Consider the following 13756-nt stretch of genomic DNA (forward strand, 5'->3'; position numbering starts at 1 on the left):
TTTAGCTACTACATCTGTATTTGTAGTAGTATTAGCTTGACATGGGATCCAGATATACAAGTCAAAATTGAGAGGAAAGGAAATAGTAGGTGGGTGTTTCGGTCGGTTTGATTTAAAATCGAACTGAATCAAATAAATTAAATATTTGATCGGTTCGGTTTAAAATTGAATTGAATCAAATAAATTAAAAACTGAAATTTTAGTATTTATGAAAATCGAATCGAATTAATTTTGATTAGAAATTAAATTAAATTGAATCGATTTGGTTTAATTAATTTTAATTTTTAATAAATTTTTTATTTTTTAGATTTTATTTTTAGTATGTTAAAATTTAATTAAAATATTTTAATATTTTTTAAATTATTAAAAATAAAATATTATTATCACTAAGATTTGATTTTTTCGATTTTTTTCTAACTGCTGCCGTAAGCCTAATATCCACAACAAATCAAACTGCTTGTATCAAAGTGCTCATACACTATTACAAAATCAATTTTGCACTCAATTTGACTGTTGGTAACACCATACGTGTCTCCTTGGCAGTCACAGAAGAATACCGAATTCTCGTAGCAAGAATAAGTGAACTAATCATTTCATACATAACAGTTGAGCTTAATACTTTCTAAAGGGAGAGCCTCAAGTTGTAATAAAATATATATATAGGGTTGAGAGGGAGAAGAACAAGCAAAAACACATCATCGGAGATACAGTGCGACATGGTAATAGAATCAAACTAAAATTTTAAAACATCTTTACTCTTTCGTTTTCATATATGGCATAGACAAGTGCAAGTAGAATTAGTAGTAAAGAATCATTCATGCTCATTTGAATTTTTTTTCATAGTGTTTCCTATTACAGATTGAAGTTAAAAAAAACCCATAGGGATTAATATGCCAAATTATCTGAAAATATGAACATAAAAAGAAAACATGTTTTAATTTAAAAAATAGAAATAATTTAATAAACTTTATTTATTTAAAAAAAATAGAAAATAATTAATAAAATTTAGAGTATAATCAAGGATGATGTGTGTAAATCTTTTTTTCTTTGATAATTTTTCAATAATATGATTAATTTACACTTAATTATTATAATTTTTATAAATTTAGATATTAAATAAATTATAATTTTAATTCAGATTTTTAATAAATTAATTTTAATTAATATAGAAATATAAATATATATTCAGCCAATTGAGTATCAGTAAAATTTAATGAGCTAAAAGAGACAGATTATAATATCACAAGTCAGGCTTAGTTTGGGTGCAGTGGTGTGAACAAGGAGACCAGTAGGATTTGATCAATTCACTTTGTTGTCTTTTTTGAAAGACCTGGAGTCAAGAGGCTAATTGCTTGGTAGCTTCCTTCCAAGCCATTAAGAAAATGACAGAAGGGAATAAAATTCTTCACATAATACAACATCTCAAATTAATTGGAATTTATAAAACACGTACTTAGACTTTGAAAAATTATAAAAATTAGAAAGAAGAATGAATTTAGCAATCTCCACAGCATTATGATATCTGATTTGCCTGCTATTAAATCGTTATTAATTAATGTTCGCTTCGATTAAAATCATTCCATTTAAATTAAAAGTATCAAATTTGAATTAAGCGTTATTAATTAACGTCGGCTTCGATCAAAGTAATTCCATTCAAATTAGAAGTATCGAATTCGAATTTATTCCATATACTAATTGTGAACTGAATGCAGCATTTCAGCAGGAAATTGATTAGCATCAGAAGAAATCTTAAAAGGGGTTGTAAAATATTAATACACAAATCATGGAGACCCATAGATTGGGAAAATTTAAATATATCCAATCCATAAAAATTTCTTAGCGAAAATCTCTCCCTATCTTCCTTTTGCCACTAATGAGTTAAGACTTGTTGAGCTTCATATTTGATTCCTTCTTTCATCTTTCTTATGAAATCATCACACTTCTTGTTTAACTCTTCTGCACTCAACAATCCAACTTCTTCTTCTTCTTCTTCTTCTTCTTCTTCTTCTTCTTCTTCTTCTTCTATGTCTTGTGGTTCTTCTTTAACTTCCATCACCACCTTTTTCACCTGGGATAATTCATGAGATTTCTGAGGGCTTCCTCCAATCTTTTCTCTGCTCTCACCACCAATTTGATTACTCTCTTGAGGCTGAAAATTGCTGATGAGTCTTGAATTCTTCACTATCAAAACCAAAATCCCATTGCAAAGAAGAAACATGTAGTTCTTGCCCAGCTTGCAGCTCATGAATTGCATTAACTGAAACATAAAAGGAAGTAATGAAGAACACAGAAGCATCACCAAGAACCAAAACGCTGAGCCTAACAACTTAGAGACAAGCTGTGGAGAGTGGGGATTGCTGAATTTTCTAAAATGGGTTTGGTAGTTTTGATGCTTGACTGATTCCATGAGAAGCTTTTGATATGAGCTTATGAGCTGTGAAATTGATCTGCTATGAGCTAAATGGAGATTGTGGGTACTTATAAAAAAAAAAGGCTAGAACTTAGAAGCTCAATCAATTTCCAATGTTTAGTGAATTGGCAGAATTGCCCCTTGCTGACTTGATAAAAGATATAAATCTTTGGGTAGTTTGGGAACTGAGTAAGTCAGTCAACAACTCTGTCCCCTTTATGGCTGGATCTTTGAAGGTGACTTACTGGTCCTTATCCTAGTCAACTAAGTCTAAACATCAATAGGGATAGGGTTGAGCTCTAGAACGTAGAACCAATCAAAGAAATTCCTTATTAGACTAGACTTTTCTTTTAATTTCTTTCTTTCTTTTTCCCAATTGAAGAGAAGAAAAAAACATTATGGGATCTATTTAGTTTTTATATTACGGAAAATATTAGTTAATTTTTTTATTTTAAAAAATATATTAAATTTTAAAAGATTTATCAATTATTTTTTTTATTATTTTTAATTATTAAATATTTTATTATTTAGTATATATAGTCTGAAAAAATTTATTAATTAATTTTTTTATATTAAAAATATTTTAAATTATTTTAATATATCTTATCTGCCTTTGATAAATTGAGTTTTTGGAAAATGGTGGATCCCAATTTATATCTATTTTGAAAATAAATTTTAGGATCTATTTGGTTGTATAATTATAATTACTTATTAGTAGTTAATGCTAAACTATCAAATATTAGCTGTGAATACATAATAATTAAAGAATTAAAATTAACAGCTAATTCTAGCTTTGAAAGAATAATTATAATTTGGATAAATTACTACTAAGTATCTATAATTTGTCAAATTTTAACAATTTAATCCTTATACTTTTAACAAAAAAATATTTATTCCTTATTCTTTTAAAACTTTACAAAAAGTATTTTGTAATATTATTTAGTTTGAGAATATATTTTTTATTTTTTAATTTTAATTAAAATTAATCAAAAAATAATATCTATTTTTAATTTTATTATAATTACTCTATATATTTTTTAATTAATTAATTTAATTATACCTGCCAATTCCATCAATGTCATTTTAACCACACGTCAGTAAAATTTAGAATTAATCATAAAAAATTTTAAACTATACTTTTATTGTAATTCACTTTATATTTTTATCTTTTATCAATTAAACTTTATTTTTTAATATTTAACCAAATCTACTTACCGTTATTAGTATATTTGAAAATTTATAAAATTATCAAGTAATACTTTTTCACTATTAAATATATTTTAAAATTACTATATTAAATTTTATTTTAACTTTTATCAATAATTTTATAATAATAATAATAATTTGTGTCGATTTTATTTTGATTAAAATCATTATCAATTGATTTTTCTTGAATCTGTCTAATATACTTCTTATTAAATACATTAGTGGTAAAATATTAAAAAATAATTTAAAATAATATTTAATATGATTCAGTTTAAAAATATTAAAAATAATAAAATAATTTTTTAAGATTTTTTTAATTATTTTTTAATTCTCAAATATAATATTAATTCATCATTTTTTTAAATTATATTAATATTTAAATTTAATATTTTAAAAAAATTAATAAAATAAAGAATTATTAAAAAAATTATATACTTTTAGCTTCAATTCTATTCTAAACTTTTAAAATTATTATCAATTTTTTCCTGAAATTTATTGATATCGCATTAGCGTTACTTGTAACGTAATAATTTTATTAATTTTTAATGACATAAATAACGACAGAATATAATTAAAATAATTTTAAAAAATTAAATTTTAATTAATAAAAAAATATAAAATATAATTATAACAAAATCAAACATATAAGACTTTTTTAGCCTTTTAACTCTTTTAATTATTCATACTATTTAAATTTGATTTATACAAAATAAAACGTCTAAATTGAGTCTTAAAAGATAAGGATACAATAGTTAACTTTATAAATATAGGGACTTGCTAATAATTTACTTTTATAATCCTCAATAATTAATTTTGAAAATCAGAGAAAATTTTCTTACCAAGTTTTTTTTGTTTTTTTTCCCAAGTCGAACTCAACCAGGGTAAGTTTCTAAGCTTGAACAGGTCTATATTTCACACACGTGGAAAATGGTTTCTGAAATTTTTCAGAAACATGACTTGACTTATTCAAGGGAAATTATTAACCTAGGCAACTAACCATACGTTCATTGTGTAAGAATTACCTTGAAATTTTTAAGAATTTCCATTATTTATGATCACCCCTTCTTAAATTTTTAAAATAACTTTTGTAATTTTGGTCAAAATATATATATTAAAGTTTTATTTATTTATAAAAAATAATTTATATGTGAAAAATATTTTTTAACGAGGTAATTTATTTTTTATTATTTAATTTTAATTTTTTAAAAAATTATTCAATATAAACTCTAAAAAATTGTTTTTTTTAAATAATTTATTTTTTTATTAGAAAAATATTTTTATTAATTAAAATTTTAAATATCAAAAAATATAAATAATATTTTTAAAAAAAATATTTTCATCAAAACAAATAGAACTCTAAATGTGAAGTACATACTAACAATTTTCAAGTTTTTTAGGAATTAAAATTACAACCTGCATATTACAATCAACAAAATTTAAAAAGCAAAATTTTTAAAGAATTTCTAAAATTAAAATCATAATTGATGGTAAATAAGAAAAACAACTACCCAATGCAGTAATCTCTCTGAAAAATTACAATTTATTTGAAGAAAACTAAGGAAAAAAAATCCAAGAATTTCTAAAAAATAATAATAATTTCAAATTAATTAATCTATGTGTTTTTTAGGAAGAAAATAAACTTCTAACCTCAAAATTAATTTGCATGAATAAAAAGCTGTTATAAAATAAAAATAAATAAATAATTTAAAAAAATCCTCCACCTCATAAACAAAATCTCCTTGGGCGTTTGAAAAGTTGCTCCAACTACTGGCCTTTTCATCTGCTTAAAAGGTCCTCTGCAACTCCAAGAACAATCCATTTATTCAAGTATTTTTATGTTTTTATCCAATTCTTTTGGAGATATTGTTCCTTAATCTCAAGCTTCATTGCAATGGCTACACGTTTGATGACTCCTCCTTCATCTTCTTCAACCAACTTCTCTCCCTCCTCGTCTTTCAACAATGAGGCAAAACTCTTCACTAGATTTATTTCCAGGTCAAGAAAATCTTGTCTCTCCACATGGGTATCTCAGATTCATTCAAAAATGAATGCCAAAAAGCATTTCCGCCTCAAATCCTCCAATGGGCATCCTCTAAATGCTGTCTCTTTGCATTATGGCAAGTTATCAATCACTCTGCTTTAAGTTTTTCTTGTAGTCTCTTTAGTTCTTTAGTTTCAGGATTACTTCAGAAATTTTGTTGTTTGATAGTATTGGGGACTCAGTATTTTCAATTGTTCCATTTGCTGGTTTGGTTATTACTTATTACTGAATGCTGGAGTTGGAAATTGGACTAGAATATGTTAGTCCTAGGATGTCATGGCTCATTAAAAAAGAAGGGTGAACTATAATGTAGTCCCTGAGGTTTAACCATAACTTAGTCCCTGAGATTTCATTTTGTTAATAAAATACTCCTTCTGTTAAAATTCAACTGTTATGCTATAGCAATTTAGTTCTCTGAATTTCACTTAGTCCCTTTAATTTTGATAATTTGAAACAATTTAGTCCATGCAGTTTCAATTTTTATAACAATTTAGTCCTTTAATTTTAGTTGGCTTCTTCAATTAACGTTTGGCCAATAACATATTTAACAGAAGGAGTATTTTGTTAACAAAATAAAAATTCAGGTGCTAAATTGTTTACTATTGAGAAAAGTAGGGACTAAAATTGTAGGTATTGCTAAATCTTAGGGATTATACTGTAAATTACCCAAGATAGAATCCTTGAATTAGCTTTGAAATGAGAGTACTTGTTCACTAGAATTTATCTTTTTCTTTTTGCATCTATGAGTTCTACAATGGAAGCAAATTAATTCTTGATTGCCCTAACAATTGGAACTCCATGTGATTCTCCAATTCAAGGTAGAATTGCTTGTTTGGTTTAAGGAGATACAAACAAGTTAATAAATGGGAAAACAACATATTTTGATGTTGAGACTTGATTAACATTCTAATTGTCACCTAGCATGTGCAGTGGTGGTTGTTTATTGCAGTAATATCTTTTCAATTAACTGTTACATGACTATAGCTTTCTTTTTTTTATTATTATTTAATACTAATCTTAGGTGATTTTGGGAGTAGGTTTAGATGGAAAGCCTATAGCTAAAGAAAATATTGAATCTCCTGGGAAAGAGAGGCAATCCATTCTCATATCAGAAGCCGAGAAAGGAGAGTCTACTCTCAGCATTACTGTTGTTGGGGCTTCAGGGGACCTTGCTAAAAAGAAGATTTTTCCTGCACTTTTTGCTCTTTTCTATGAAGATTGTCTACCTGAGGTTCTAAATCTTGTTACTTTATTGAGTTCTACATTATGATAATGCAGTTAGATTGAAATCTTTCAGTTTAGTAATAGTGACCAATTCCACAAGTTGATAGCTGCTGACCAGTTTCTGTTTTCTCTGCAATGTTTCTACAAAGAATTTTACAGTTTTTGGTTATGCTCGAACTAAGTTAACTGATGAGGAGCTAAGGAACATGATTAGTAAGACGTTGACTTGCAGAATTGACAAGAGGTTTTGACATTGCTAATCTGTTTTACACTGGAACTACTTTAATTATTTGAACTTTCTTTTCAATCTAACTGTTGACATAAGAGGATGTGCAGGGAAAATTGTGAAGACAAAATGGATCAGTTCTTGAAACGGTGCTTTTATCAGGCGGGTCAGTACAACTCTGAGGAACATTTTTCAGAATTGGACAAAAAGTTGAAAGAGAAAGAGGTGATGTGTTATGAAGCTTGTTAAGAGCTTGTTCAGTATTAACTGTTTATTGTGTCTTTACAATGTCTTTTGGGGTATATGCAGTAAATGTTGGTGGTTATCAATAGATTTTTATGCTCTTGACATCTGATAAACACATTTAGTTTTCTCTGGAAATTTTTTTTCTTTCAGTTCCATATAGCTGATCTTGCCATGGGCAGCTCCAACTGTTAGGAGATCTAGTGTGTGTTTTTTTTCAACTCTTTGCGTGTCCATTTATAAAGGGATGGATAGCCAACTTCATATATAATATATACAACTTCTAGTAATGAGGAATTGGCTTTAGGGGAACCAACTTCATGTATAGTGCATGTAAGTAGTTGATTCAAAACTTTTTTAGGGAAACTATTGATCTTCAATTTCTTTTGAAAGAAAATAAAGAAGAAGAAAGGTTGGATATATTCTAATATAATTTTGTTATTGATATGATCTTGTAAGTTATTTTTGATGATGATAATAAATAGTTGGGAGTTATCACTTGAATCGTGATAAATAGCTAGTCACTTTTAGAAAATATAGAACTGAGTTTTGAGAAGAGATCCCAATTTTCATTTGAATTATTGGAGGTGTGCAGTGGATCTGCTATGAAAATATAAGATCCTAGACAGAGCGAAATATAACTTTTAGAGAAATGTGGTTAGCCTAGCTATGTTGTATGGGAATGAATGTGATGGGGATCGAAACCATTAAAAATAACCTATTAAATTCAATAAATATAAATTGCGAACAGTGATAATAAGATCGAATCTACCGATAATTGATATTAAAAATTTTTAAATAATGGCTAGAAAAAATAAATAATAAAAATAAAAGGAGGGATTTTGATAATGAGTAAAAATAAAAATAAAAGTAAATAAAACGATAATTAAAAGAGAAATAAATCAATATAAATAAGTTCTAGTTAAAGTGCAGCAGTTTGGGAATTGATCATCGATACAAAAATATTTTTATTCGTTTCAATAAATTAGTTGTAGTCATGAAAGACGCTTTACACAACCAATCTCTTTTTAGGTTTTAAATTAATTAGGAAACGTTCGCTAATTATTTTTAGCCAACAAATCGCCCAAAAAATATTTTTGGGATTTTATTTGTTAACTGCTTTAAGTATTAGAGAGACCTAATTCTAACTGACCAGCCGCGTGGTGAGTTTGAGTTAATTATGCAACTTCTTAGTTGTTACACTAATTGTTACTTGTGATTGAATAACTTAAGCAATTACAGACTTAGCTTCAAGTATTCATACTAATAATATAATACTTTTAAATTAAGAACAACGAGCCCTAAATAACAAAGCAATAATAATATGAAGAACAGAATTTGCGTAAATATTGAAGAATAAAAGATGAACAATTGAGTTTAGATCTCCCAATTCATATAGAAACTAAAATTTCGCTCTAATTTCAACTAGAAATAAAGTATTTAGCTACTCATGACTTTTAAAAGAAAATACGAAACAAAAAAAAGGAGAAGAAGCAGATTCGGTTCCGGAGAAGAGATGGTTCCCGGTTGTTCTCAAAGATGGGCTTATATAGGTGTTTAAACCTAATAGTTCTTTTGGGAATAGAAATTCTACTTTGTTTAGAATTAGTAATCCTTCTTTGCTTTGAATTAGTAATCTTTCTTTACTTTAAATTAGGAATCTTTTTTTAATATATTTCTTCCAAGAATAGAACTCCTTAATTTCAGGAGAATTTGGTGTCATACTAAAGGAGGAAAAATCGTGTGGGTCTCACAGCTTGGTCTTCTTATTTTTAAATCTGGATTTTTTCCCGCTACTGTCATGTTTTATGCAATATGTGGATTTGCCCAGTTGGTTTGGGCAAATCCACTATCTGAAAATGTTATGCAGGTCTAGACGGTTTCGGGTTTACAATGAAAAGTTTGCTCAAATCGACTAGTTAAGTCAGTTTTCACACTTTTAAACCGCTTTTCATCAAATTTTCTTCTCTTTATGCAAAATATGACTAAAATTACAAGATTAGCTAGAAAAATACTTAATTAAGCGCTAAGAATAGTATAAAAAATATGTCGAAATTATGTTGGATCAGAATGTTAGACATTCTTTTGGGTTGCAACTTAGAACCATTTGGGTCAAATAAGAATTTGGTCCATGAAGAACATGTCATTGTCATGAATTTATTAATTTAATAAAAAATTTTCAAAGACATTAATTATAAAAGAATGCTCTTTTTTAGGATGGAAAATTGTCAAATAGGCTGTTTTACTTATCAGTCCCTCCAAACATATTTGTGGATGTGGTAAGATGTGCTAGTTGCAGTGCTGCTTCTGCAAATGGGTGGACAAGGGTGATCGTTGAGAAGCCATTTGGTCGTGACTCTGAATCATCCGGTGAGCTAACCAGATGTTTGAAGCAGTATCTGAATGAAGATCAAATATTCAGGTTCATTTGACTTAGTTTCCTTACATTTCAAAATACTCATAATTATCAGAGAAGTTGGTTTATTTTCAAAATTTGTTAGGATTGATCATTACTTGGGCAAGGAGCTGGTTGAGAATCTATCAGTACTTCGTTTCTCGAATCTTGTTTTTGAGCCATTATGGTCAAGGAACTACATTCGCAATGTGCAACTGATATTTTCTGAAGATTTTGGCACAGAGGGACGTGGAGGGTGAGTCACTTATTATCACATGGTGATATGTCATAATTGATCAAAGATTGTTTTTATGACGACGAAATTCTATAGTTGTGTTTGTTAATTCATGTATTCAGATACTTTGACAACTATGGAATCATAAGAGACATAATGCAAAACCATCTGTTACAAATACTAGCATTATTTGCAATGGAGACCCCAGTTAGCTTAGATGCTGAGGATATTAGGAATGAAAAGGTATTGTGATCAAATATTCTTTTTAAATCATTATGAGTTGGTCTGAAACATAGTGACTCAATTAGAATGTTTGATTCAGGTGAAGGTTCTGAGATCGATGAAACCACTGCAACTTGAAGATGTAATTGTGGGCCAGTATAAGGGCCACAGCAAGGGTGGTAGATCATATCCCGCTTATACAGATGATCCAATGGTGCCAAATGATAGTCTTACACCAACATTTGCAGCAGCAGCTCTTTTCATTAACAATGCCAGATGGGATGGAATTCCTTTTCTTATGAAAGCAGGCAAAGCTCTTCATACTAAACGGTACGTAGAACTTCTAACTACGACCACCCTTCTTCTCTCTGATACAAGTGTTCTTACAATGTAAAGATTTTCTAATCCAGAGCAGAGATCAGAGTGCAGTTCAGACATGTTCCAGGTAACTTGTACAAGCGGAATTTTGGAACTGATTTAGATAAGGCTACAAATGAGCTCGTACTTCGTGTACAGCCAGATGAAGCGATTTATCTGAAGATCAATAACAAAGTTCCTGGACTTGGAATGAGATTAGATCGCAGCGACCTAAATTTGCTATACCGAGCAAGGTAAGATAATTTTACAAGGATATGATATTATGCCAGTAAATGCGCTACCTTGAGCTCTTCATATAACCTTCTTGGCAAATCAAATCCCAACATATTCGAATTTGTTTAGGATGCCTGCATTTCTGCCTTTGGTATAGGCTACATGCATAGAGCCTTCCCCACAATGAGCAACCCCTAATGTGGCAAGGCTTGGCGTTAAACAGTTTTTCCGGTTAAGCTATGACTGTTACTGCAGAAGTAGATGAACTAATGAATAGCAGAAGCTGCATATGCTGTGATATTTAGTTTCATGTTTTCAAGGTAATTAACATGTATTATTTGATATGAAGGTATCGGAAAGAAATACCAGATGCATATGAGAGGCTTCTTTTAGATGCAATAGAAGGAGAGCGAAGGTTATTTATCAGAAGCGATGAGCTTGATGCTGCTTGGGCACTATTCACACCATTGTTAAAGGAACTCGAAGAAAAGAAGATCGTTCCGGAGCTTTACCCCTATGGTAGCAGAGGACCAGTTGGAGCACATTATCTTGCTGCAAAACACAATGTTAGATGGGGAGATCTTGGCAATGAAATGTATGAATAGGGAAGAAGGGTTCATAGGAATTGTTGTGTAGGTGGTGGAGAGAATTTTAAAGAAGTGAATAGTGTACAAGTTAAGATTAAAAATGGTCATCATTGTACAGTATTGAATGATACAGTGGAAGTTTGAAATATCTAATCGTTAAATTAACTGAGAGATAATTAAAAAGTTATTTAAAATGTTTAAAATATTTTAATATATTTTATAAAAATAGAGAAATTAATTAATATATTTTTTTAAAATATTTTAATTCATTGATCCATCGCTCAAAGAGCGGCAAGTTGAAGTTACGCAGTTTTGTAAAAAACATATGTATGTAATATTTTAAAAAGTGTGTTACGGTTAATTATTTTATTATTTAATTTTTATAATTTTAAAAAATTTATTAATTAATTTTTTAAATTTTTAAAAATTTTATTAATTAATTTTTATATGCTTTATTAATTTGTAATATTTAATAATTAAGATTAATAAAAAAATTAATAATTTTGTAATATTTAATAATTAAGATTAATAAAAGAATTAATAATGTCAATAATATTTTTATTTATTTTTTAAAATAGAGAGATTAAATAATAAATTTTTTTATAATATAAAATTTAAATAATAAATTTTTTATTATAAAAAAATATTTTATTATCTTTTACGAATTAATTTGTAATGTTGAAATTAGATACTATCAGTAATATGTAACATATTACAGTTATCAAATATTTTTACAATACTCTTTATTTTTTATAATATAATATTAAGCATATTTTAAAAAAATTAAATATAACAAATTTATATTTCATAGTGTAATATTAAATATATTTATTATATTATAGAATTGAAAATCCTGCCGCTTTTTAATTTTTTTTTTTTTTTTAATTTGGCAATCTCTGCAAAGACTACCAGAGAAGTATGTCGTGCTTCACAGTTTTTTTTTTTTTTTTTTTTTAAATGTTCAAAAATTCCGGAGTCAGTCTCTCGCTACCAACCGACACTGAAAATCCATATCCCATAAATAACTTTCTCACACGCCTTCCTCAATTATTTTCTTTTTTTCTAACGCCTAATGCATGAAAACAGCATTAAATTAAGGCTCTATTTATTTATAAAAAAAAATTAATTTTTTTTTATATTTTTTAATATTTTAAATGCTTAAAAAATTTAAGCTTATGAGAGATTGAGTTGACTCTTAGATAAATTTTCATTTTTGTAAAATCATATACAATTCATTAGGATTCATTAATATTATTTATTCTAATTTTTATCCAGTAAAATTTTAAAATTATTGGGGAAGGAATTTTACTGTTACACAATGAAATTCAAATAAGTTACTTTCATAATTTTTAATAAAATTTACTTTTAAATCCATCCTAAACAAGTAAAAAAATTATTCTTTTACTAATAATATTATTTTTGATACTTAAATCATTTGAATTTGTAAGTTTTTGGAAGGTTTTAAATTTTAAAATTATTTACTATTTCAACTAAAACAAATAATAAACTAACAAATTTAGAATAAATATAGTAAATATTTTTTTATATTAATAATTTTTGAAATTACATTTATTTAAACTTAAATACAAAGCGTAAGGCTTTAGTTAGCAAAGTTTAAGGTTGCTATATTTTAAAAATATCAAAACTATACAAGAAATCAATTCCAATCTATTGAGATAGAAAGCCCCGACAGACTCACCTTCTCTAGCCCTGTAATCCAGTTACCTTCTCTTGCCCTATAATCGAGTCAAACGAAGTTGAGTTTTAATAAATTCATATTCGATTAAAAAATAAATTTAAAAATTCAACTTAAATTTTATTTATAAATTTAAAAATAAATATTAAATTCAAATTCGGTTCAAATTTATTTTGAGTTTCATTTATAAATTCAAATTCGATTCATAACGTAAATATTAAATTCGAGTTCGGTTCGAATTTAATTCATAATAAACTCGTTTATCACATTAACAAGCCAACTCAAATTCTACTGAAAAATTTTAAATTTGAATTCATTTAACCTCAAAGTTAGAACTCGGTTATATTATAAAAAAACTCAATATAATTTAAATTTATTTAAATTAAAAATAAAAATTAAATTATAAAATTATTAAAATACTTTTAAATTAAAATTTTTTTACTTAATTAAAATCTCTTAAACTCAAAACTAATGAAAAAAATATAAAAGAGTTATTTTTATATAGATCTCTTCAACTTTATTATGGGATTAGTGTTGGTGAATGAGTTTGTTCGCAAGTATGCTTTCAAAAATCTATTTATAAACTTTAAAACGCGCCGAACTTGCGAATTTAAACGAATTGAATACTATTAAGTTTAAATTCGACTCATTTATTAAATGAGTCTAAAAAGTGAACTCGA

The 13756-nt window shown here is 27.2% G+C and overlaps 1 protein-coding gene across 2 annotated transcripts; it reads left to right on the forward strand.

The window, feature by feature from the left end:
- The first annotated feature begins 5365 nt into the window (after positions 1-5365).
- On the forward strand, positions 5366-11545 carry LOC110629885 (glucose-6-phosphate 1-dehydrogenase 1, chloroplastic). 2 transcript variants are annotated; one of them, XM_021777079.2, is made up of 10 exons: positions 5366-5733; positions 6701-6888; positions 7031-7125; positions 7218-7332; positions 9567-9772; positions 9852-10001; positions 10103-10223; positions 10303-10532; positions 10613-10813; positions 11143-11545. In XM_021777079.2, the coding sequence occupies exons 1-10, from the start codon at positions 5508-5510 to the stop codon at positions 11396-11398; spliced, it is 1788 nt and encodes a 595-aa protein (XP_021632771.1). In that variant the 5' UTR covers positions 5366-5507; the 3' UTR covers positions 11399-11545. The 2 variants fall into 2 exon arrangements, with proteins under 2 accessions (XP_021632771.1, XP_021632770.1); XM_021777078.2 differs by having other exon boundaries at positions 5367-5733; positions 6695-6888.
- The last annotated feature ends 2211 nt before the right edge of the window (positions 11546-13756 follow it).

This window comes from Manihot esculenta, chromosome 13 (assembly GCF_001659605.2).
Source record: "Manihot esculenta cultivar AM560-2 chromosome 13, M.esculenta_v8, whole genome shotgun sequence".
Classification (NCBI taxonomy): Eukaryota; Viridiplantae; Streptophyta; class Magnoliopsida; order Malpighiales; family Euphorbiaceae; genus Manihot; species Manihot esculenta.

What these genes read in the sequence shown, in the direction of transcription:
- LOC110629885 (XM_021777078.2), top strand. Translation starts at nt 5,508, where the DNA reads ATGGCTACACGTTTGATGACTCCTCCTTCATCTTCTTCAACCAACTTC. An exon ending in ATGAAGATTGTCTACCTGAG is followed by an intron (nt 6,889 to 7,030) that starts GTTCTAAATCTT and finishes GTTTCTACAAAG; the next exon opens with AATTTTACAGTTTTTGGTTA. An exon ending in GGCACAGAGGGACGTGGAGG is followed by an intron (nt 10,002 to 10,102) that starts GTGAGTCACTTA and finishes TCATGTATTCAG; the next exon opens with ATACTTTGACAACTATGGAA.